Source organism: Cydia splendana, chromosome 1, assembly GCF_910591565.1.
Source record: "Cydia splendana chromosome 1, ilCydSple1.2, whole genome shotgun sequence".
NCBI classification, from domain to species: Eukaryota; Metazoa; Arthropoda; class Insecta; order Lepidoptera; family Tortricidae; genus Cydia; species Cydia splendana.
In genome coordinates, this window is record NC_085960.1 from 1,572,023 (window position 1) to 1,599,361 (window position 27,339).

The 27,339-nt window shown below is 37.4% G+C and overlaps 2 protein-coding genes across 2 annotated transcripts; one reads left to right on the forward strand and one right to left on the reverse strand.

Moving 5' to 3' along the window:
• Positions 1–1,109: 1,109 nt before the first annotated feature.
• Positions 1,110–21,111, reverse strand: LOC134792125 (uncharacterized). The gene is made up of 8 exons (XM_063763372.1): positions 20,753–21,111; positions 18,616–18,802; positions 17,982–18,086; positions 4,594–4,728; positions 3,989–4,117; positions 3,060–3,228; positions 2,271–2,413; positions 1,110–1,683 (listed from the first exon to the last, which is right to left on the reverse strand). The coding sequence occupies exons 1-8, from the start codon at positions 20,902–20,904 to the stop codon at positions 1,585–1,587; spliced, it is 1,119 nt and encodes a 372-aa protein (XP_063619442.1). The 5' UTR covers positions 20,905–21,111; the 3' UTR covers positions 1,110–1,584.
• A 328-nt stretch (positions 21,112–21,439) lies between these two features.
• On the forward strand, positions 21,440–26,724 carry LOC134794477 (chromatin target of PRMT1 protein-like). The gene is made up of 5 exons (XM_063766292.1): positions 21,440–21,835; positions 22,720–22,880; positions 23,607–23,711; positions 24,650–24,798; positions 25,706–26,724. Exons 1-5 carry the CDS (start codon positions 21,635–21,637, stop codon positions 25,846–25,848), a joined length of 759 nt encoding a protein of 252 aa, XP_063622362.1. The 5' UTR covers positions 21,440–21,634; the 3' UTR covers positions 25,849–26,724.
• Positions 26,725–27,339: the final 615 nt, after the last annotated feature.

Genomic DNA, 27,339 nt, shown 5'->3' on the forward strand with positions numbered 1-27,339 from the left:
TCTAATAGAATCTTGTATCCCAGATGATCGTATCTTCAGTTCTTCTAGTAATCTTCAGTTTAAATTAGATCACAATGTAGCTGTCAAAACCTTATAAGTAAATGTAAGGTGAATTAGTAGTAACTGGGGATATTTTAAATTTTTAGTTCTCGTGAGAACAGATTATTATTCCTAGAAAAAACTGGAGTTGAAGATGTCTTTTGAAGAAAGGGAATAATCTGCCTCAATCTTGTTTTGTCTTTTATGAAGTGTGGTTTTTCGGCAGAATTATACAAAATATTCCTGTTTAGATCAGTGTTGTTTAAAACAATATGAGTTGAGTCCGTAAGTTTGTTAACTTTAGTTCAAAACTGTGTCTTCGCAGTTACAATTCTAAGAAGTTAATAGACAATTAGATAATGTAGATTTATAAGTGCATTATTATTGTTACTTACAAAGAGTTTATGATATGGTGTGAAGATTAAAAGTTTATGTAATTGTGTTTATGCAAATGTGTTAAACAAAACTGAGCCCACCTTTGATTTGTATTCAGTTCACTTTTGATTCCTTGGTCACTTCATGGTGGGCGGTTATGATGAAGGACATGTCGTCCTTGGTGGGCGGTATGTATAAAACGCCTTATTTACGATGTTGTCTCAATTTCCCGGTAGATGTCGCCTTTCATTTCGGAAACTAGCTAACGCTTGTATACCGTGGATTTCTTAAGATATTTATTGAAATTTGTATTAAGTGTGATTTGTGTGAGCCAGGCAAATATACGTCAGTTTATTATTAAACTCGGTATTTGTTCTTACTTCCCCTTCGAGACCTTGGTGCGAAGTGTACAATCTGCCTAAGCTAACCCGGCACCGACTTTAACGTGGCAAAGTGTGGAAGTTCTAATAAGAAACATTATCACGAGAACTTGACGTTATGGGTTATGGTGATACCACACTATGTCACTGAAAAATCTGTGTACAGATGTAGTGCATAGTTGTTTTCCATCGTATTTTCTCGGAAACGTTCGTATTTGTCACGCTGACGCTGCGAAACTGACAGAAATAGCAAAACATGTTCGTACGTTTCCGTGAAAATACGATGGAAAATAATTAACTACATCTGTAGAGTTAGCAGGGCCCCATTCTACACACATTTCTTTTACTATACATACCTACATTACGTCGTATGTGCTTTTAAAGACAATATAAAATGTATGTTTATAGTTTCGAAGAATTAAAGCACAAGTAACCTTATTCCGAAACATTAGAGTGCAAAATTAAATAACACGATCGCATGTAAAACAACGAAACAACCTAAAAATAAATAAGTATCAGTGTACTAGGTGTAAAGTGGACTCTGTGCGGTGCGCGTAAGGTTCATTATTGTGGATGGTCGTGAAACGCGGATTTTAGTTCCATCGCTGACAATGTCAGTTTGACAGTTTCATTCTCCATTATTCATGGTTCCGATAAAGCAAACCACAATTAACCTTATTCCAAACAAATAAGGCGAAAAACTAAATTACAGGATCACATCTAAACAACGTAACCTAACCTAAAAATAAGTAGGTGTGGTAAAGTGGACTCTGTGTGGTGCACGTAAGGTTCATTGTTGCGGCTGGTCGTGGAGCGCGGATTTCAGTTCCATGGCGAGCTTGTAACCGAGCTCGGGCCGTCGGTCACGACCGTCTACCATTGCTGCCACCTAAACAAAATATTCTTAAATTTCTAATTCATTATCATTAACTTATCTTTACAATCTAACCTTATTACTACGCCAATGTCTTGGATTATTTAATAATGACCTAAGTCCGGTTGCACCAAGCTTTCTATCACCATTAAAACGTTTGTCAAGATGCAAGTTACGCACAAGCCATAAAAATAAATCATCGACAATTACAAAGTACAATTGCAAATATTAATTCTTTATTGGTATTGTAGTTTGAACCAAATAATTAACGCTAATAAAGTGTTGGTAAGTGTGCGCAATTGATTTGATAAGTGTACGCGCACATGTTGAAGGATACTCCAAAAGAGATATATTCCTAACAAGTTTCAGCCTATTACTGAAATATTCGTGCCGCTTTTTTTTTTCAATAATATCACAAACTCATCTGGGTTATTTTTGCACAAATACATTAGCGAAGTATGTTATTAACGAGTTAAAGAAGATATATTATGTAGACACAAAGTACTCCAACTTACTGCCATCGAAGCCACCTTTTGTACTTTAAGGTTTTCTTTTGTGCAATAATTTATCCGAAATAAATATGTAGGTAAGTATGTAAATACCTGGTCTGAATTGACGATGACGCCGTTATTGTTGATGATGGTGTTCTTAGTTTTCTCGATGTCGGCGAGGTCGACGCCGCGGGACGCGTCGTCTATCAGGATGGCGCGGTAGCCGATCGCGAGCGCGTCGGCGATCGTTGCGCCTGGAACAACATTATTATATTATTATTATGAGCTCATATTGTCCCGCTGCTAGGCATAAGACTCCCCCTATTCATCCACGTACCCCTATCATCTGAAGTCTCCCACCAGTCTCTGTCAAAGGCGTCAATCTCATTCCGCCATCTCCGATGAGGTCTACCGTGACGCCTTTCAATTTGAGAGACCCAACGGGTGGCTGTTTTGGCCCACAGACCATCCGTGAAACAAAACACGACATTTAAAATTATCATTTTAAACAGGCAGGGGTTTCCTGCAGGGCGTTTATTCTAATACCCTATAATCTAAATGGTTACACAGTGTGTGGTTTCAGAAGTTTCTTCCGCAAATACTAAGGCTTGCAACCTGTTTTATGAAGAGTAAAAAATATGATTCATTGAAAAAGGAATGTACAGTTTTTTTTCATGCGGTCTGTCTATAATGGTCTATAGGTTACGGTAATCGGTTAAATGTGGACACTCGAGTGGTTAAGTCTACCCACAACTAATTATGTCCAAGTGCGCGCACTACCCCGCTTGGTGCTCGCACTCATGTCCGCACTGATGTGTGTCTAAGTGCACGCACTAGTGTGTCTAAGTGCACGCACTAGTCTGTCTAAGTACACGCACTAGTGTGTCTAAGCGTACGTACCAACGCACACGTCGTACGCCAGCCCGCAGATGTAGATGTCGGTGGCGCCGCGCGCGCGCAGCTCGTGCGAGAGAGTAGTGTCGCTCAGTTTCTTATTGTCCCAGAACACTGAGTACGAATCCACCTCGGGGTTGGTGCCTTTGTAGACTTTCACGGCTCCGTTGACCACCTGAAATAAACAAAGAGTGATTAATTACTTTAGAAATAATATTTGAAGATAAAAACTGTATTCTAAGTTGTACAAAACGCTTGTAATTAGCCGGGAATCGTAGCGTCAATAACTCCGAGTCTCAGGGATCCTATAGGGATCATGATGTACACTATTAGGATTGACTTGTGATTTTTATTACTGACTCGATATTCCGTCCGTAGAGCTCAAGAAATTTAAATACGATTGAACATTTTATTGCAGAAATTGATAGATTACAAGATTTTTTTTATTAATATTATGGAAACATATACCTACTTGGCTAATAATACCAACTATTAAATGTAGTTATTAAGTTTATGAAGTTTATCAAAACGGCGACGAAGATGCCATTGGGACATTTTCATACATATATCAATAATAGGTACTAGATTTTTTTTGTCTCCAAAGTCGCACGAGCTGCGCGCGCGGCGCCACCGACATCAACATCTGCGGGCGAGGTGTACGACGTGTGCGTACACATCAGTGCCACACTTAGACACACCTGTGCGGACTCTTAGACACACCCGTGCGACACACTTTTGACACTCAGGCCGACTTTGGAGATCCAAATGCCTCAGGGTTCTTAAAAACAATCGCCAACTCTTGTTTCTGGTTTGTTTTGAGGAAATTAGCTTTGTTTCTGCTACAAACGGCCTTCAAAAACACTTGTTAAGCCTTAGAGGCTCGAATCTTAAAGACCCAACAGACACTTAACTCACAATACTATTTTTAAATTTACCTTCAAATCAGGATGTAGCTCAGCGCCCCAGGTATCCTGGACGCAGTGTCGGGGCCACAGCCTCTGCCGCATCGGAGGTGGCCCGGCGAACACTACTGTATCGTGTGCCGCTGCTTTATCTGCTGAAACCTGGAAAAAACATATGCGGTTTAATGCTAGATATATTATTTTATAATATAGAAGGCAAACGAGGAGAAGAATCGCCTGCTGGTAAGCGATTACCGTCGCCCGTGGATACCACCAAAACCAGAGTGGTTGTAAATGCGTTGACGGCCTTTAAGGTGGGAGTACATTCTTTCTTGTAGGTTTGAAGGTTCGTACACGAAAATTGTGGCTTGGGGCCCTGAGTGTTTTATATTGTTTTTTCAGACTTAGTTTGCTAACCGGCTGACAATTTTATTGCCACAAATAAAGCAATATGTGGCTTTCCATCAGAGAAGGGTCCTTACGCTTCTTGTACAATGAGGACCTTTCTATCCGAATTTCGGTTGGACTTACAGATAAAAAGGACCTTATTGCACTTGAAGCATAATAAATACCCTTCTGTGATGGAAAGCCACATATTTCTCTTAGTGTTTAGGTATTAATAATTTCGTAACACTCACAGGGCTGGAAACGTGAAGCTCTCGTAGATGCACATTGTCGATGAAGGACACGTGGTCCGGTGGATGCCAGTCCAGAGAATAGAACACGCAGTCGAACGGGATGGTCTCCAGAAGTCGGTTAATGGGCTCTACAACCTGAAACAAGTTAACCTTCATAAAATAAATTCCACCTATAGGCAGGCGTGGCTAACTTCGCGATTTCGTCACGTCGCTACAAGTACATGCGGCCACACCAATTTTGGTGTCTAGCAGTAGTAGTTGCCGCGCACCACTATGGAACGGACGCCTGCTCGCGCACGCGCCACCTTGCGGTCATATCTGTCGTAATAGACGCGTTTTGTTTAGAGTGAATCTTCTGTACTATTATTTATTCTGTGCTATAAGTCCTATAAATAGTATAGGTAACACTGCTGGGCCTTTCTGATGCGCAAGAGGGCGTGGTGATATAGTCCCTAAGCTGGCCCAATCCGGGTTGGGACTTTCACTTACACCTTTGAGTTTCTTCGTGGATATATACAGGTTTCCTCACGATGTTTTCCTCTACCGACCTCATTGGTGCGAGTCAGGGTTTGAACTCACGTCGCCGGGATTGAAAGTCGGACGTCAGATCCACCCGGCCACCGCCTACCTCAATAAGCTTAATTTTAAGCCATGATGGAAGTCAATTCAGAGTCAAGTTGAGAGTTATTAATGCTATTTCTTTGTAAGTAGGTATCTAGGGTACCTGCTACATTTAAGCTAAACACAGCTTTCAGCTAGACACCGATTAAACTAATGTTTTTTCAAGGTTATTTAGTTAGTAAATCTCAATTTAATTCCGTAGAGATCCTTTATCTCTGATTAAGCGTGTTCTAAATAAATTAGCCAGTCATTGAGCTGGTCAAGGTTTTGCGCACAATGTGTTTCAATTGCGTTTTAAGAAGTTTGTCATGCTTATGTATGTATCTGTCTATTGGCATTAGGCTGACAAACATTAGGATACCAACAACAACAAACATTACCATACTTACGCAAAATTGAAATAATAAAAACTACAATAAGTTCATCATAGAACGGAATAGTAGTAATTTTAAAAGTACTCGTTTGTAACGTTTTTGCGTGATTTTTCCTAATTACTTTTAATTAAGAATAAGCGTTTTCTGTGGTTTTCCTTTTCTTTAAGCTCACGGAAGTGGTTAGTTAGCCAAAACATTTGCAACATGCAAATATTTAACCATTTACGCAAACAGAAAGGTGTTAACTCCGGGGTTTAATCCACAGTAGTGTTATAAAGAAAATCGTTAAACACTTTCGTAATTTATAAGTTCCGTGGTTGTAGTATTTAGTAGATACAGCTAGTTTAAGAACCTTTTCATGTCGGAAGACAAATTATACTTTACCTACATACGATTTTGCCTGAAAAAACGTGAACGAAGTGGAGTAGACCAATTTATTGATAGCTTTTGGGGTTAAAAGGCCATGATACTGAACAAATAGAGCATTATCGATTACTGAGCCACAATATACCTACTCTTCATAATGTACCTCGCTCCGACGCTATGAATTACCATAAAAGCCTATAAATATTCGCGGAATAATCCATATACCAATCAAGGGCAAAATTCTGTGAAAATAAACATGCAAAATTATATTTTGAATTGTTGGTAAAAGGTTCAAATTCAAATGGCAAATGATGGTAAAGAAGGGCCACGTCGAAGCTTAGTATCACGTTTATGTCGAGGAGTAATTGATAGTGCTATGTTACGATGACACTGTGGAAGAGTGAGACGCTTTCAGCTGCCACATTTGGGAGAATTAGGTATTTGTTTACTTTTCTACTAAATTTTAAGACACATCGATAAATATTTGGATTTGCTAGCAAGACTTGTAGGCCAATCAAATTAGATTTTTTCAAAGAATTAATTTCCAGCAAGCTACAAATCGATTTAATGCCTTTATTTGGTTCTAAATTAGTGTAATCCGAGTTAGTGCAATCTTAAGAGGTGTATATAAAATTTTTGCTCTTTTTCGGGTTCCGTCGTCAACTAGGAACCCTTAGATTTTTCGCCATGTCCGTCTGCCTGTATGTCCGTCCGCGGCTTTGCTCCGTGATACCTTGTGGCTTCATTTTCAAATTGCAAATACTAGAAATTAATTCCTCAAAACGCTTCTTATGGGTCTAATTTGACTGGCCTGTTGTAGGACTATTTATAAGTTTGTGGGTAAAATTAAACCAAAGTAATCAAATTAAAATCAGAATCGATGAACACAACTGTTAATCGTCTGTACGCATTGTACCGAATCACAAACGGCGTCAGGCTCCGAATCGATTAAAAAAACACTAACCACAATGGATCCATGCTTGAACAGGACTATTGTGTGGAAAATTACCGAGGTCGCACGTTTCATAAAGAAAATTAATTTCCTATGATATAAATAAAGGTTATTTATTAGGTAGAAAACATAGTTATTGGAAATGTTGAAGTCAGAATTAGATTTATATTACTTATACGCTTTGTTGTCCAAAACACACGTGTTTTTACTTTAATTAAGGTCAGCTTTTAGAAGTTGTAAATATATCCTGCTGAAATTTTATAGTTTTAATTTTTAGTCAAAGGGTAAAAACGGGACCCTATTACTAAGACTCCGCTGTCACCAGGCTGTATCTCATGAACAGTGATAGCTATACAGTTGAAATTTTCACAGATGATGTATTTCTGTTGCCGCTATAACAACAAATACTAAAAAGTACGGAGCCCGCGGTGGGCGAGTCCGACTCGCACTTGTCCGGTTTTTATGACTAAAACGACCATTTCACAGACGGGGCACTCTGCGCAAGGGACCTTTTCAGAAAGAAGTATTCTAATGGTCTCTTAGACCGAAAGTTTAATTTGTTTCATCTTGGAACATTACGCGACAATCGCTTTTTTGCGAACGGTATATTATTATTATAGCCTAAATTATACTTATGTGTAACTTAAAAATACTTCTTAATTAATGATTTAGTTCAACACGGATATATTTATATATCTGGTTTAATTTATTGCCCGTATTTGATTTACACACTGTATATTTCTTCTTGTTTAGGTATATTTATTTATACCTTGTTTTCTCTGTACTGACCTATCTCGCAATTCAAGCTTCGCAAGTTCGCAGTATGGCACGTATAGGCTATTTCAGCAATCGTAAAGTTAACCGTCGCGAGTCACTTGACATTTTAGTGTTATAGCCAATTTATAGGTCGACTGTGAACATTGATTCGTGATGGCTCTTTGTATCGGAATTATGATGTTGCTTTTTTCCAACTTTTTTCGATCGATTGTAAAGTGACGACATTTTTTTTAAACTAAGACTATTTGTTTTATACCTACCTATTCAGGTAGGTATAAAACAGTTTATAGAATAGTTACTTTTGTTCCATGATGTAATAAATGGAGATGGACAAGATAAATCAAATACTCAAAACTATTTTGTGAATATTGTTAGTTAGATAACTAATTCCACCTGTCCAATTTCTTGGTCGAATGTGTATTTGCGTCTCACATTTTGCTTAATGAGAAAATGAGACGCAATAACATTGGACCAAGAAATTGGACAGGCGGAATACCATCCCAATTCCCAATATATGTATTTGCTACAATGCTGCTGAAATATTTTCAACGTCTGTACAGTTGAAATGTCAAGGTTTCGATTTGAACTCCTAAAGACTTCATCGTAGTAATAGCAGATGTGTAAATGTCGGACGTCCAAAAATGTTAAGTGCATAATGTTAAACATCTTACGTGTTCAATTGGTGCCGTGCCCAGGATTAACACTTTTTAGTTTTTTTCTGATTAGTATACTATTGACGAGAGATCGAGTAGGTACTTAGTTGGCGAGAGGTCGCACAGGACCGAGAAAAGTGGCGCTGTCTTGTATCGGAGGCTCAGGTCTCATTTTGGGTCGCTGAGCCAATGGAGTAAGTAGTATACTATTACTATTTATGCACCTTGTGCCAACAAGTCATATCAAAGTCTGACATCTTTCTGTGCTTTGAAAATCACGTGATTCGTGTGAAGTGTTTATTTACCACTATGAAAACTTTTCGATATTTACGACTGTTTTGGTTGATTTACCAAAAAAGTTGCTCCTGTTACTTGAAAAGTCACAATGGTTTTTCAAACTTATTGTTGTCTTAAAAACAATAAACGCCATGTTTTCGTGGTTTAAAGATGGTAAGAAAGATTAGCGAATAGGTAAATAATTCGTGTCATACTGCAGTAGTCAGAACAACTTTTACAATTAGCACGAGTTGAGACGTTATCTTCAAAGATATCAGCAACTTGGAAGTTTCTACGGTGATTATTGCACTATTGTGCTTCCGCCGTGAATCCGTGATAGTGAAAGAAGATAATGAGAAATTATGAGCTTATTGAAAATACCTATCTTAATCAACGTATACCCATTGAATTAGAATTTATTGGGCATTTGGTTCGTAGTTTTTCGATAGTTCGTTGACCAACAATATACCTGTACGGCAAAAGATCTATCATACATTTTCGGCTTTTATTTAGACATCTTAATATTCTTAATAATTCCCAACGACTGTCTTAAGATTTCTATGAAATTTACATTATAAGGGCGAACAAATGCAACGGTTGTTGAAAGAACTTGTTTGTCGCCCGATACTCATCGATATAGGTACCTACCCAAAAGTATAAAGTCTAATTACACGAATTTTAGAATGTATAATACCACAATAGTATTAATACCCCATTTATCCGCAACTGTACCTAAATAAATAAAAAAATTGTATCTACTATGAATGATTTATGTAACCCATTAGTATAAGGGGTGTGATTACGTGCGATAGGCACCGCATCGAGCCGGTGCCAGGCACGGCCGATCCGCCTAATTGTGCAGGTGTGAACTCAAGTTTGAATTGCTATTCCGATTCCACGCCATTTTTAAAAGTCTGTCTGTCAAATGTGGTTTGATGCTTGTCGGAATTTGAAAATTTGTTCAACGGTGGGTTTTGCAGAATATGGAAACGTTACCTTTATGTACTACACCTACCTTTTTCATTTCATTTATTTTCTTCCAACCATGGTGTTTACAGGCTGTGCATTTAACTATAAGCAGTACATACATGGATCCCGCTAGGGTGTACCAATGTTACATCTAGGAATACCTTTTCACATTACAATCAATATGATGTCTATTAGTCACTGGGTATCATGATTGTAACTGCGTATATCATATATTATTGTCACTGTGACAAGGTATAAAGCGGCCTACGAGGCCCATAAATAGAATTCCTAATATCGTGTAAAACGCGATGAGATGCTGATTAGATAATTTGACTAACCCAAGATTAGGTACGCGAATGTTGTTGAGTAACTTTGAATCCAATTATTTTGCAACAATCTAAAATTAATTAATTTAAGCCTTCTTGAGCTTACTGTGGGACTTAGTCAATCTGTGTAAGAATGTCCTACAATATTTATTTATTTATTTATGTATTTATTAATCTATTGGTTTTGTATACCAGTCCTTCAAAATGTGGATCCCAATGGTAAACTATAGGTATAGCCTGTCCGATTTCTAAGATCAAGTTCGCCATAGATTTGCTATGGTCATATGGTGCACTTGATCTTAAAAAAGCGGACATTATACTGGTAATATGGGGTTACTTTGAATCGCGAGGAAACATTGATCATCGATATTTTAAACTACAAGGTGTACCTAACATAAGTTTTTGGCAAAAATTTCATTTTTGATACAAGCTTTTATCGCGGACTGTAGTTTTCTTTCCACAGGCAACTAATACTCATCGAGGCAATTCTAAAAACCCCAAACACAATTAGGTTTCGTTGTTAGGGTTCCGTACCCAAAGGGTAAAACGGGACCCTATTACTAAGACTTCGCTGTCCGTCCGTCCGTCCGTCCGTCCGTCCGTCCTAGAGATGGGTAGGGGTGAGTAAATACTGAGTATTTACTCGGTATTTACTCAAAGCACCCGATAAATACCCGTATTTACTCATTTAGGTGGGTAAAAACGATTGCTTATAAAATATTCAAAAAGTGAGATTTAAGAACAAAATTATCTTTTATTGAAGAGTGCTAACGTGTATTAACAATATCTATAAAATAAAAAGCATAATAGGACGCTTAATTTAGGAAAAAAAGGTAATTATTAGTGAGAGGCAAATTGTGATAATGCATAGGTAACAATTTTGTTTTAAATAAGAAGGTATTTACTTTAAAAATATGGTACTTCAATTCTATCGATGTTCTAGATAACTGCATGTCGCGCAAAAGTGCGTGTTTACGCGGCACTTACGACCTTTTATTAAGGGTTTTTTAAAGAAAACTCAAAAATGGCTCAACCGATGATGTTCAAAATATTGTTTTTTTGTACTCTATTATAGGGCTAATCTCGCGATATGTTTTCATATTTTTTCTGAACTTTGGTTCTAAAGTTCATCATCATCATCATCATTTCAGCCTATATACGTCCCACTGCTGGGCACAGGCCTCCTCTCATGCGCGAGAGGGCTTGGGCTATAGTCCCCACGCTAGCCCAATGCGGATTGGGGACTTCACATACACCTTTGAAAGTCTTCGCAGATGTATGCAGGTTTCCTCACGATGTTTTCCTTCACCAACTGATGTGGTTCTAAAGTTATAGAGAGATAAACATTATTTTGGCCTTTCGAAACGGTTTTTTTCCAAAAATATTCAATTTATCCAAAAATGTTCTTAGAAACATTCCAGTTATTTTTAAAGACCAATTTAATGATATGCAACACGTTGGTGGCTTCTGGATTTTTTTTTCGTGACAATTAGTTACATGTATGGAGTGCCCCTCTTAAAAATACATTTCTTACAATTTTGAGTACTTAATCCAGTAGCGGCTTCCATAATACACCTATATTTCAAATTTATATGCCCCTTTCAGCACTCTAAATAGTTTATACCCACCAATTTGGGTATAAACGAGTAAATACGGGTATATTGAGTAAATACTGAGTATTTACTCGGTATTTACCCGTGAGTATTTACTCACTACCCATCTCTAGTCCGTCCGTCTGTCACCAGGCTGTATCTCACGAACCGTGATAGCTAGACAGTTGAAATTTTCACAGATGATGTATTTCTGTTGCCGCTATAACAACAAATACTAAAAACAGAATAAAATAAAGATTTAAATGGGGCTCCCATACAACAAACGTGATTTTTGACCAAAGTTAAGCAACGTCGGGAGTGGTCAGTATTTGGATGGGTGACCGTTTTTTTTTTTGCTTTTTTTTGTTTTTTTTTTTTGCATTATGGTACGGAACCCTTCGTGCGCGAGTCCGACTCGCACTTGCCCGGTTTTTTTTATCATTATCACAGAGTTCGTATGGCCACCTCTTGTTTCCATCAACAGATCAGCTCGTTGTCGTACCATATACCCGACCTACATATGTATGCAAATTTTCAGCTTCTTTGGAAGTCGGGAAGTGGGTCAAATTTAACTTGCAAGATCTGATGACCCTTGTAACATACATACTCGTACAACATAGTTAGGTACATTGCAAGTTAATAAAAAGCTTGTAAAAAATAGTGGCGTTTAAGGGCATATTCGGTATCGTGTTCTGATTAGGATACATACATACATACATCACTGGCTCAGTGACCCAAAGAGGATCTTGGCCTCTGACACAAGAGAGCGCCACTCTCAGGATAAAGTACTTAAAAGAAAAAATAATTTTAACGCAAACAATTATTGGCTTTGTATGAAGACTGTCCAACTTGGATGGGACGGCCTGCTCCATAAAAAAAATATTGAGTTAAACATTTTTTTTCTTCTACTTCCTAATCAGATCATGAACCGAATACCTATGCACTTAAATGGATTCCCACTATTTTCGATTGGTTTCTGAACGCTCTCATCATGTATTTTTGATAAGTTTGATCATAATATTTTTAAGCTTGCGTTCAAAATTCAACTTGCTATTTCTCAAAAATCGATGATCAATGTTTTCCCGCGATTCAAAGTAACTTCAGTTTACAGTGTATAAAGTAAAGCATTTGCAAATCATTATTTCTACCTACGTTTTCTTGACAATAATGATGATATAAAAATAAACTCGAATCTGTGCTCATACGGCATATTCACATGTAAATTATATGAAGGTCATGAGATTCATGAGAATGCAAAGAATATGAATAAGATATGTATGTGTACCTTTTTAGAATCAAATAAAGCAGAAGTTAGACCGTCTTCGCTTTCGCTGGTGATACTGATAACTACATCTATTCTTCCTCGCGTTATTCCGGCATTTTGCCACGGCTCATGGGAGCCTGGGTTCCGCTTGACAACTAATAGTGATAACTACATAACTACTAGTAAAATTCCAAATGGTATTTAATGGAAGAACAGCAACTAATAGGCTAGTTTTCTAAAGATTGATTTAGCAATTGCTGTACCTGAATTATGACTGAAAATTAAAAAGGAACCGACCATAATAAAACATTTCCATGTAGCTGATTAGCGTTAAGAACGTAGCCTAACCGTTCATCCATACCTACGTTGTGCAGCCTCATTCCATTATAAAGTGTGTGTGTTGTTTTATTTTTATGTTTTTGATATAGTACGTTTACACCGTATTAAACGATCTGAATCTAAACAAATCATAAAAACTGAGGGCCTCGCTCGGATATGCAAGACCGATAAAGAGGGAGATCGCGGTAGGCCTTCTGATCAGCCTATTCAACATAGCCTTTCTATGCACCATGCCCTATATTCCATTTCTATAGCATTCGTGATCAAAACCCACTGAAATCCCAATTAACCCAAAAGCCTAATCAATATTGCAGCTATCCGTGCCTGAGAGACCACGACTGCCACCGGCGCACTGCACCAGCATGCAAGCCTTATTTATGGCTTTATTTACTTAGCTTTTGGTTAAACATGGTGAAGTTTACTGCTAATTCTGAACTTTTTGTGGCGTGTCGGGAGGGTATCAATCTTAAATGTAAGCGGCTTACGAAATCGCGCTTTTAACTAGGGCAGTTTTAAGCTTCCGTCACCTTTTGATTCGGTTATCAATTATCATAGAATCTATATATCTTCAGAAGTTTCTATAGTCACATAGTCAGGTGTTCAAAATTGTCCAATAGGATATTTGACTACTAGTCAAATCAGATTCATTTTTCGAACTGTCAAAACGATTCTGCGACTGTGGAATTTATATGAAACACTAGCTGGTGACGTCACGATCAAATTACCTATTATACTCTTTATAGTTTTATATGGGTTTTAAAATAGAAATTGTATCTAAAAATAACTGCTGTCTACGTTTCTCTATTACTCTTCTGGTGCTTTATTTCTTGCATGGTGTAAAATAATTTATTTTAAATACAGTCAAATACCCTATTGTACATACATACGAGTACACATTTATTCTTGAGAAAGTAAGAGCGTGGTATCTAGTATTGCAAGACCCTATATTACCTACATTTTAGGGTTCCGTACCCAAAGGGTACAAACGGAACCCTATTACTAAGACTCCACTGTCCGTCTGTCTGTCACCAGGCTGTATCTCATGAACCTAGACATTGGAAATTTTCACAGATGATGTATTTCTGTTGCCGCTATAAACACAAATACTAAAAAGTACGGAACCCTCGGTGAGCGAGTCCGACTCGCACTTGTCCAGTCTTTTTATACCTCAAAAAAATTACCTTTTCGTATTACAGCCGTAATACTGACAAATAGCTAAATTAAAAATAAGTCAGTGGGATTCGAGTTATACGGACGCCATGCCTATGTCAAGCAGGTACCAATGCTATATGCCTTGCTCTATGTAGATACACAGCATGTCCCTTATTTAGCATTGCACGGTCGACTAAACCAAATATCCTAGTCCTATTGTTAGTTCACGCTCGGCTGGCCATGCTTATTGTTCACTGTTTACTGTACAGGCGCTATCAGATATACTTATTTGTGCTGACTGTACTAACAATATCTCTTCACTTTTAGTTGAGCATCGGTGAACCTTAAGAATTGCCAGCTATATAACTTTGTGGACAATAGTTGATACTAGGTACAATCGCCATCAGATATATCGGAACGGTTAAGGCGCTCAAATAATATCTGAACACGCCTCTATTGTCAGGGCGTTAGAGTGCGTGTTCAGATATGTCTTTTTGTTAAGCTCTCAGAGAAAATAGTAGATACTTTTGGCGCATAGTCTGATAGAGCTAACTGCTAAACTAGGTATTTAAGTAAAGTAAAATGTTATGAAAGTGAAGGAAGCCAAAGAGGTACGTCAGGATCGTAGCAAGTGGAAATCCTTGGTCTCCGCCTAACCCCTCCGGAGAATAAGCGGGATTGTATGTTTGTATGTAATTTACTTGAATTGGAAATTAGATTTGCCTTATTAGATAACCTTGCAGGAATTATGCATGCGGGGCGTATGAGGCGTATCAAATGACATGACAATGTATTTGTAAAGGCATAGTGGGCGCTTGCGCAGTAAGTTTTAGCGTTTTTCGATTTCTTTTGTATTCAATCATAAGTAGGTGATAAAATGTTTTTCGGTTTTAAACGCGCTAATTCCATTTAATTACTTGCCAAACTTTAATAGAAATCAAACTCAAGCTATTCTAGTCCATACTTTAAACAACCCTCGAAGTCGATTTATTACTTAAACTTTAAAGGCATATTCACACACAAAGCGTTTAAGGTGAGGTATGATCAGGCGGATGGGTACTATTAACCCTTTTCCAGGCATAGTACGATTTATCGACCACATGAATAAGCACCTATCGAATTTCAACCTTAGCAATCAAGGTATCATTGGTACGAGCCAGGATTTGAACCTGCGACCTCCGGATTGAAAGTCTGACGTCAAATCCACTCGGCCATCACCGAGCATCCAAGCCAAGTGCATCTACACGAATTAAGGTGCGTGTCAAACGTGACAAAAGCTTTCGCCACGCTCGTATACTACGTCAAGCCCTAACTCCATCGATCCACACAACACTATCTATTAGGCGATTGGTGACGTCACTTGTTTGATCGATACAATAACGAAAACGAGGCCACAAAATGAACCTTAACACATGAGATTTAGAGTTCAGAATGAGCGCATATGTGGTTTGGTAGACTAGGGGAATACCTTATGAGTCTTATGACGATGTTGGTATAGGTACTTTGTATAGAATAATTTGCGATTAGGCGCATTGCGATGAAATTGGACGGAATTAGTGATATATACAGGGTAGTTCAGTACGGATCAAACGAAAGCAAATGATATATTACTTTAAAGGCTAGGCTTTGACCCCCACGTATAGCGAAAATTAAAGGTTTCGGGGAAATCATCGATTAAATGTTCTTACTGAACCGTCAAACTTTTAATTATTTCAAAAAATATGAATGTAAGTCCAATATACGATGACCTCCAAGCCTAGTCGGTAGATGCCCTGCCTACGAAGCAGGAGGTCCCGGGTTCGAATCCTAGTAAGGACATTTATTACTTATTACTTACTGAGTTTGTCACAAATATCTGTTCATAAATTATGGATGTTTTTTGTTGTTAATTATTTATACACAACCATAATATTACATATACCTATTGTCGTCTATAGTAGTTACACTAGTTACTCAAAACACAAGCTTTATTGAGCTTACTTTGGGAAGTTTGGGACTAGATCGATCTAGGGCTTGCAATATCGGATGGTTTCCAATTCCGGAACTGATTTTCGATATTGGATTCCAATTCCGGAATTCCGGAACTGGTTCCGGAATTAGGGTTTATCATGTTTTTATTCTATTTTTTAGTAAAAAACAACAAAAAATGTGAAATCCTCATACTTTACGTTTATTAAAATTAGTATTGTTTATCAGAAATTTAATTTGAAGTAGGTACGTTTTTTTTACCACCTTATTAGAATGGTTACTTTTATTCACTTCAATGATACGGGGTATTTATTTGGGGAAACTATAGTTGCTAGCAAACCATTCGATGCATAATTTTATAAAATAGTTAAATATAATAGCTTCCTACTCTTCCTAACCTAGTAGGTAGAGCGGTTGTTTAAGAAGTTGAAGGTCTAAGTTTGGCTTTTTCCTTCCTAGTTCCTAATTATGATTCAGAATATCATATATGATGTGCTTCTACAGGATTCGAAATCGTTAATAGAGAAAACCTCTTTTTCTCTGAATTCAATTCAAGATAAAAAGACCAAATATTATTAAATTTCAATTCTACAAATTCGCTTATGTAGGATTCAGACTATTGTGACTATTCTAAGCAAGTAAATCGCTCTGCTTTATTGTTTTTTTATGTTTTTATTATCAGCCCATTTTGTCCCACTGCTTTAGCAAACGGAAAAGTAAAATATACCTATACTATAGCTCACTGAATGACTAAGAAGCACTTAATAACGACAAAAAACACCCGTACAGTGTAGTTTCTTAACAATTTTTAATAATAAAGGTATTAAAACCTACAAAAAGTACTTAAATCCAATTCCGGAATTTTCGATATTGAGTGGTATCAATTCCGCAATTGTAATATCGGAAAATTTGTCCGAGATTCCGGAATTTCGAAATTCCGGAATTCCGGAATGCAAGCCCTAGATCGATCTGTGTAAAATTGTCCTAGAATAAAAACAGTCCATTACAACGTTATGGTCAGGAGACCAGTATTTTTACGTAAAGACGGCAATAAAATATAAACAAATGCAAACGGCGATTTTTTGCTTTGTACGCTTCGAGTACGGAACCCCGAATAAATTTGCTCAGAAAAAAGAAAATTGAACCGGAGTTCACAAACTCATCATCATCAAGTTAGCGTAACTGAGCGGCTTACGTAAGGGCTTGTGCACAAATCACGCGAGGTTAGATAGGGGGAGGGGGATCACGAAAAAATCACGATAGATCACGTTGGGGGAGGGGGGATATAAGGAAACCTCACGTGTATGCAATACTATTTATCTTAAAATTAGGTCGAATGAAAAAAATTCAAAAAAATACACGTGAGGTTGTGTGGGGGGAGGGGTGGTAGCCAAAAACCTCACCAAATATCACCAAGGGGGAGGGGGGGTCAAAAAGTAGCCGACACCTCGCGTGATTTGTGCACAACCCCTAAGTGTACATGTTAGGTTTATTATAAGTCATATGTAAAACGACAACCGCGTAACTGGATAAAGTGATATGAATAGAAGAAATTTAGGCAGCGGTTCCACCGGCGGTCCAATTTTCTCTATACCTATACATCTCGTGTATGCAGAACAGGCTCTCAATAATAATAGATCTGGTGTGGTGTGAATAAAAGAGATACCTATATTAATGGTTTATCGCTGACTGCACCCACTGCCACTTTTCCTAAGAAATAACATAGACTTTTGGCAACTAAAAATTTTTCCATACATACCTCGCTACCGTCTTGCTGCGCGTTGCACTTGCTGATGTTGAGTGTGCCCGAGATGAAGTCATTCTGCACGTCCACCACGAGGAACGCGCTCACCGGCCGCACGATCTGAAAACACAATCGGGGATATAGTGCGAGTTTGTTACTTAGGGCCAGTTGCACCAACCACATTTGACAGACTGATCAACGTCAGCCGGCGCGCCCCGGTGCTATACTATGAAACTTTCCATACATAAAAATTTAGCGAACTCTTTAACGATACGAACAGTTTGGTGCAACCGACTCTTATTAGTAATTAGGTAATAGGCACGTTAAGTATCCCTTTTGTGGTCATACATATATCCTCAGGTACTAATATGGTTCACTATGGCTATGTATGACATTGTGGTTGTAATTAGTGAGTTTTGGTTGTCATCTAACGATATAACGCATGTCTCTGGAATTATTTTTTTGAAAGTAAACCAGATTCCAGAGCCTAGCTGTATGCCATAACAATACCTATTACTTTCGAGCCTAATTAAAGCTTTAAGCTGGAATAAAACCTTAACCGAGGGCGTTGTTATAGACGACAGCTTTATATATAAACTGACTTCTGGAAAAGACCTTGAACACCTGGGATGCTTGGCCTGGGACTCACCACTTTGATCCAATGGTTCCAGCAGAACGTAAACTCCTCCTTGTCGATGAAGCCGTCGCCATTTTTGTCGAACACCTGGAAGATGTGCCGCGCCCGTTCTTCAGACAGCGGGTAGATGAGGCCCTTGTCGTTGCGGAAGAGGGCTTTGCAGATCACGCGGAACTCTTGGAGGTTCAGTTTGCCGTCTCTAAGGACAACATAATGGCAAAACGTAAAAACATTAATATTGTATAAAAAAGTTTGTACTAGACGATCGTGTATACACTATACATATCTGATTCTCTACTTTGTTGTAATTCATAATTGTTTTTGAATTTGATACTATTAGTCTATTTATAAGTTCAAAATAGATTGTGGAACACAAACAAAACTCATCCCAATTTTCTACACAACAAAGTTCAAATTGAAAATAGGAAAAAATTGTTTGGTGGTGTGATGTGTAAGAGGATAATTACATTAATTACTCTGGAGATCCTGGGCCATTTTTTTCATAACTACCTATTATTTTATATTTATATCTACATATACAATCAGAATCAGAATCATGAATTACCTCTACATTTTTTTTACAAAATGGCATTTCATGCAGGAAACATTTTTTTTCTTCTGTGTTTAGATTTCCATACATTTGATTTGTTACAACTGCTTATGAGTGTAGTTATGTAATGTCTGATTGATTGTTCTATCTAATTAGAGGGGTTAATTGTGTCAAGGTTTTTTTATTGTAACAAAAATTATCTAAAGACTTTATGTCTTGCTATGTAAATTTTATGAAAACTATGTATGGTATTGTTTATAATATTCATAGCTTGTATTCATTCAGTAGGTGCAATATACAGTCATAATTGATTTTATAATTCATTCACAAAATCTATAATATAAAATATACCATTCTCACTTAATGATGCATAGATATTGTATATTACCAAAATATTGCTTAATTTAGTAAAGTCACCAGCACTATTAGCATACCACCTACTATTGTCTTCCATTGTCATGTGTGACGGCATACTTGAAGACATAGTCTTATCTATATGTTTGTAACTAAGGTTGTTTCGGTGAAGTCGATGTTTTAAATATAAAGGTGACTGTAGATATAATAGATTCAATACTAAATTTGTGCAATCTATTCATTCTTTAATTATCAGGTAATAACAATATATCATCTCAGACTAAAAATAAATACTTGCTTAGAATATATGATGCATATTTATAGAGTGAGATGTTGTCATAGTTTTAGGGTATTTACCAGAGGCAATGCCGCCTAATGTTGCATTGTGTGTTTTAATGACTCATCAACTGAGCAAGTTAAAACATGCAAAATAAATGTTGTATGAGTGTTTAAAGCTGTGTGTAAAAATTAGTGATGTTGATTTAATTTTAATTTATATCCAACAAAATAAATCTTAAACTTTATGATGATATTGTAAATTGAGGTACCTATTTGGTAGAGACCCTGTTAATCTTTAATTCATTTTAGTTCTAAGAATTATAATTGGATAAATATTGAGAAAAGGTATAGACCTCTTCTTTGACCATAGGTGCAACTAAAATACAACATAATTATGAAAATGCATAAAAATGATGTTGACACCATAGTTACCTTTTGTATTACTAGAGCTTTAATGTAATACTAGAAATAGAGTATTGAATTAAAACGAAATGAATAAGTGAAACTGGGTGTTTACAGTTTTTTTATGACTACCTATTTTAAGAAAACTGGTCAATAAGTTCATTGAAATTTATATATACAGAAAGTTCATCAGCACATGAACCCAAATTAACCAAATTTGAATTGCTAAGTAGTATACTTTAGTAAAAGATATATTATTTAGTGAAAAATAATTAGAAACCAATGTATAAGAAAACTTATTGTAATATTGATCAAACAATTAAATGTTATTTATTATAGATAACTATCTCTCGTTATATCTGTACTTCAAAGAATGTTATCAGTCCTTATCAAGTTATAAAAACAATCAAAAAGTTTTGTAAACTTAAGGCCAATTATTTTTCTTACATAGTTAACATTGAAAACTTATGATCATGTGAGAAAAATGGATTTTCATGGAAATTTTTGCGTGATTCACATGTGTGTGACTAAAGTTAAGCATACATATACGTAGGCACCACATACCCATCCTTGTCGAAGGTCTCATAGCAAGCGTCCATATCGACCAAACAGTTGTCGTCGAGTGGCGAGCCGTTGGCAACCTCCGACATCGTAGGCTGGCTCGAAATAAGCTTGACGCCGCTCGCGCGAGGACTTATATACCGATCGACTTTCATTCTTCAGTAACTAACCTACACCACGCACATCAAAACAAACCCTGAAAAATATTCTAACACTTTTTACAATACGATTTTGGCTTTGTAAATCTTAGTAATACCATTATAGTTAGATTTTTCCTTAAACTATAGGAACTTTATTTCAAGTTTCAGCGGAATAAAATATTATGAAATCACGAAAGGGAATGTTGTGAAACTTCTTGTAAAGTGAATGTCAAGGAAGACGTCAAAGTGACACGTTCGCGTTTTGTTTTGTTTCATATAAAATGTTAATAATATTTCACGACATTGTTAAAAATAATGACCCCCATTTACCTGCAAAAAATAGTACGCATTACAATTGCATTAAAATTATGATACAAATATTAAAAAATACGACATGAATGGAGTTAACAATATTCACACATGCAATTCATATGCAATTATGAAACGCAAAACCATTCCGTTCTTGATTGACATTACAACTACATTCATTTCACTCAATGATTCATTTCATTCATTCAATTCATTCACTTTATTTTTCATGCCGCGAGCGTCTGCAGAAAATATTTTCGCATATGTCTCAAATATCAAATATACATTTATAACAGTTTATTTGAACTTGATATTATTCGCAGAGTGTTGAATTTCAGTTTTAATTACTTTGAAGTCGAACTTTGGCCCCTCGTGTGGCGTTTCTCGTGTTTCAATTTCACAATTCTGTATCCTCGAGGTTTCGCGGGTTGGGAAAATGGTGATAGACCAAGTTCACGGCCTCCAGGCCACGTGTATGAGCCTAAACGAACGGTTCAGCATGTTCGCGGCAGGACCGGCGCCGGTGCGGCCTCGCACGCCGCGGCGGAGGCCTTCCACCGGCGGCTTCTATAGTGATAACATGAACAGGAACTTGATTGAACAGATCGCCCGCCGTTTGGAGCTACAGGCTAAACGGGTAAGAATCGTCCATATATAGGCGACTGTCGGCGTCAGTTTTGTTGTCAATATATACAAACATTGATAAGAGATGCGGCATGGCCATTGTGAGCGCGCCAAGCGAAGTGAAACTTAGTTGAGTAATGTTTTGATACAGCAACCGCGTTTTGTTGGATATGTAATCTTATTAATAACGCAATCATGTATATGCTGTCTCTGTCGCTAGTCTACTGGCCACGGACCATCTCCAATATTAAATTATGGGAACTGACTGGCCAAAACCCTTTAGCTAAGGAGATACTTCTGCGGAAATGGCGCTGGATAGGACATGTTTTACGAAGGCCAAACAATCACCTATCCAAGCAAGGGCTGACCTGGAAAATTCCCGGAAATAGAGGGCAAGGTCGCCCACCTGGAGACGCACAGTGGAAAAAGAGGCGGCATCAGTTGGCCTCGGCTGGGCGGAGCTGGAAGAGGCCGCGCTGGACCGCGAAGAATGGAAATCCCTTCTGAGAGCCCTATGTCCCTGATGAGGGATAACAGGATATCATCATGTATATGCTGTACTGACAGGCTAAGAATGAACTCAATACTGATATTAATAGTATTAATAACATTGTAGGGTGTAATATTTAGCATTCTTAGAGTAATATTTCTCATAAATGTTCTCTTTGAAAATATTACTGTAATAGTTGATGCTCAGTTTAGGTTAAAAGCCTTGGATTTGGGTGTAAAAACATTGTTCATAAAAAATACAATAAGGTGTCCTTAAAAGGTGTATTGGATTGTAAACAAGGGTAAAAGATATTGCAATGTTAACCAACCATCAATTAATCACTGAGAAAGTTGATTATCAACTTATACTATTGTGTTAAATTAATTTGTTGATGTTTCTATTTACAGCAAGCCCTCCGCCAGAGGCTTGGTATTGGCGCTGGGGGCTTGCGGCGTTTTGGCAGTGAGAGCAGCTTAGCGGGGCTCCGGCGCTCCAACAGCTTCGGTGACCTGAGCCAGAGAGGAGTTAAGAGCAGGATTTCTTGGAGACAGTCCAATGGGAACCTCAAGTGAGTGCCAAATTGATGTATGGGTGTGAGGGCGCAAAAACTGAGGCTGGCTTCTTTCTTTTTAAAAATTTGAACTATTAATTTAAAAAAAACTTTTTAAATAAATCATTGTATCTTGATATATCTTTATTTTATTAACTTAGCAAAGTTTCACAATTAGATCCATATATGTATCAAATAGGGTAAGGTAGTTTGTGATATTTGCTGTTGTTTCTTGACTTACCAATGAAGTTGCAGCTGACATACACAAGGGTTCATTACACACGCTCTTAACCACTTTACGAGTTATATAGTTATTATGGAAATCTGTTGTTTGTTTGTGGTCTATTATTGTATCTTTGTATATAATCTACAATGTCACATGTTTTAGTGTCATCATTATCATTACTGTCATTCGGATAGCTTCATAAGTAATGAATAGTTTACACCTAAGTAAACAAACGTATTACACAATAATGGTATTTACTATAGGCATGATACAAATAAATGAATATAATAATGTTGTATATTTTTTTAAGTATTTGTGGTAGTTGAATATAGTTGTTTGTAATATTCAATTTTTTGAATTTGTAACTTTTTTCATGATTGTCAAATATGTTTGTTTTTGTATTTGTCCTTTGCATTTGATTACAGAATTTTATGTAGGTGGGTAGTCGTCTTATTTGTGTTCTAGGTATTTGATGTAATTATAAATTGTTTATTTTTGTTATTATTGTTTATTTGCAGTCGCTCGGCGTCTTTCGGCAACTTGTCCGGCGGAGCGTGGCGCGGCCGCGGCCTGCGCGGGCTGCGGCGCCGCGCCGGCGCTCGGGGGCTGCGCGGACGGCTCAGGTGACCCGCTCGCGTCGATTACTTTTACATCAAAATTTTGTTAGTGTTAGTTGGTGTTAGTAAAGTTAGAATAGTTTTTTTCACGCCACTGTTCGGAAATGTGGCAATAGATGGTCTAAAACCAAGCTGGAAAGTAGGCAATAGCTGTAGCACCTGAACCACCACTACTACAATGTTTAATTGTTATCATCATCTGTCATTGGTGACGGTTCGCTACAGCAATGAGTATCATTTAAAACATAAAAATCAATAAAAGGTCTTTTTTGGCGCAACTTTTTCCTTCAAAAATAAAATAAGGTTATTTTATTATAGCCTCTTTATTTCCATAACTCTTTTTTAGTTTCTGTATAATACCAATTCTTGTTTAAAAAAAAAAAAGAAATGTCAAAACCATTCAGTTAATTTTTTAATTATCCATTCAGTTCATGCTTAAGGCGCTTTTCACTTTTGTAGCTGTTTGTGGTTTTTTTAGCAAAAACGCTTCTAAGTTTAGAGTCGTTTTGAAGCAACTAACAGAAAAACGCCTCTTAAAAGTGATAAAAAAGTAAAAAAGGCGGGATCTGAAAATACTTACTGAATCGGATAGTGTAAATTGTGTTTGACAAAAAAATACAAGAAACACGTATCTACGCTCGCTATAAAAATGAGTTCTTCTAGTGAAGAACATGATATTCTTACGCTGACGCCTATCGAAATTCAAGAGACAGCACAGGCAGTGGCTAGTAATTTGCTAGCAGAGAAATCGCGGGCTAGTACTTATAGTTATGCAAATGTTTTCTTATTTCCTCGCAGTAGTCGTGAAAAGCACTATGTAATGCCTCGGCCGGAAACGCTAAAGGTGGACTCGTATTATTTGAAGCTCAAACGGCTCGTCCATCTTTTAGCGGTTTTCCGTCCTCTCCTACAATGTACTATAGATTAACTCGTATGTTTAACAGGGGCGGTATGAACTTCGGTCGCATGAATCGCATCGGAAGCAGACCGCTGCGCGGCCGCGGGGCGGGCCTCGGGGCGGGGCGGGGCGCGCGGCGGGGCGGGGGAGGGGGAGGGGGCTTCACGCGCGGCGCGGCGAGGGGACGTGGACGAGGTAATTACCCTTCAGGCCAGTTTTCTTACTTTTTTAACTCGAGATAGGGCCTTCACTTCTTTTTGTACTGAAATTGTTTGCCTTTTTTCGCGATTAAATATTTGTTTTGGCGAGTTTCCGACATTTCGGCACTGTTGCACAGAAAAATTCCAAAAGTAAAGATTTTCGATTCGATCTTATTCGTATAAGCAAACGGCGCCATCTCTTGTATATTGTGTAAACTACGTGGCGGCATCTCGCCGCTTACCAGACATATACTGAAGTAGAATGCATTCTCGCCTCCAAAAAACATGCCGAACAAGCACATTTTTGGACCTGACGAACGAAGACATTAACTAAGATATTTATTAAAATAATATTATTTTTATAAATTGGTACCATGCTAGTTTATTAACGCAATAGTTGCACATGCCATCCTTACAGAGTACCTGACGTGTAACTGTGCCACCAGGAACTCACCTATACAAATCCAATATTCAATAATATTTATAGTGTAAATAAGTTGAATAACCATGTTAGCTTGAAACCCATATTTCAATCAATAAGAAAACGACCATGCACACCTTGTGGCGTAAATCGTAAACTTGACATTATCACCAAAATTAAAATCAAGTAAAATTAAAAAATTAAAGGAATCTGAAACTGTTTAAATAATTATTCCCTTCATGACTTCCCCGACAATTTGCAAAGATAAGTTCGCATTTGTGCTTTTATGTTTATATACTTTTTAAATGAAATGAAATATTTTATTTATTTACTTGTACATTTATTTGTACATCCACAATTTATATTATAGCAGAATCAATATAACTAAATACAAAAGCATAGCAGATACTCAACATTACTAATAATAAACAGCGCTAAACATTAACACAAATAGTTACTACAGTAAATTGTTTTCCAACAGGTGGCATATCCCGCCAAACGCCCAAGCCCGTCCCTACGAAAGAGGAGCTAGACCTGCAACTAGACCAGTACATGGCTGGCACCAAGTCCGCGTTGGACAAAGAACTCGAGTCCTACATGAAAAACGCCATGGAACTAGAGTGAAGTGATAGTGATGAACATAGATTACAATGACTTATTTACTAGTGGTACTGAGCTGTACCTCCCGAACCATAGCTCCGCCATTTTGAAAGATTAGTAAAAACTGATTAGACTAAATAACCAAATAATATTAGAATATGCTCACAAAATTTCACAAGAATCGGTTGAGAATTGCGACTTGCAGAGGAGAATACCCGGACCATAGAAATATAACCAGGACAGACCTACGGAAGCATATTTGACCAAGCTAAGGAGATGCTTCAGTCAATTATCGCAACATTTATATCCGTTTGAAGCATTTGATTTAAAGCGGATGCGCATCGTGCGTACCTACATTTAAAATACAAGTTTAAAATTGTTGTTGGACAATCTGAGGACTCCATTGATAAAGTATCGCAAAATGAGGAGTACAAACCAGACTACCTTGCTTTAAATAAATAATATTATAGGACATTATTACACATATTGTAAGCCCCACGTTAAGATCTATAAGGCTTGTGTTGTTGGTGCCCAAAATTCGCTCGGGTATTTAGCAAGAAGATAGGGTACGTGAGCCACCTAAGGGCGCACCAGAGAGTGGATCAGCTACACTCTAATAACACGAGTTAAAAATTGCCTACTCCAGAGCACACAGTCGCTGTGGCCGAAATCGGTCAGGAGAGCATCATCACAGTCAGCAGCAGAAGTTGCTAAGCTAAGGTGTTCAAAATGATCTTGACGCGATTTTATTGTTAAGAGAATAAGAGTACACACTCTTATAGGTAATTTTAAACACCTGGCCCGCTTAGCAACTTTAGCTGCTGACTGTACTTAGACAACCATAGACAGGAAGAAATATCCATGCTCAGCACACAAATAAATGCCCTTACTAAGATTTGAACGCGATACCATTTGGCTTCAGCTCTTCAAGTATGTATAAGTATGAAAGTTATGTGTTATGTTAATAAGTTATTGTAATCTATGTAACGTGAAAAAGTGACTGAAATATAAAATATACCTAAGGACTCATTGAAAATTGACATAGTGTTTAAGTATAGTATATATTTAGACTTTTTTGTTTTTGTGATAAAGATAACAGAAATTTATATTATGTAAAGTAATTGTGGTTTTGTAAAACTAAAAACGAAGTATTTTTTTCTGGAAACGTTTTTCTTAAGTGAAATTATTTGAAAGCAAACTGTATAATCTAGAAGAACGAAAAATGTGAGAGGTTGATCAATTTTCAGACAGGAAGCCTATCTGAACGTACCATCGCCCACACTGTTAACTGACAGTTCGTAAGCTTTATACAAAAGGCATCCGTCCGTCCATCACCATCCGACAAGGTCCACCGATGGACAGTTAGAGTGTTGCTGTTTGTACATTCCGATATCAAAACGGCGAGGCGCACATGTCCCGACTTGCCTGCCTAGAGCAGGTCACATGTAATTGTTGGCCGAGGCGAAGCGGAGGTCGACATATATGTGATTTGAGGTTTTCTTATGTACTTCCCGA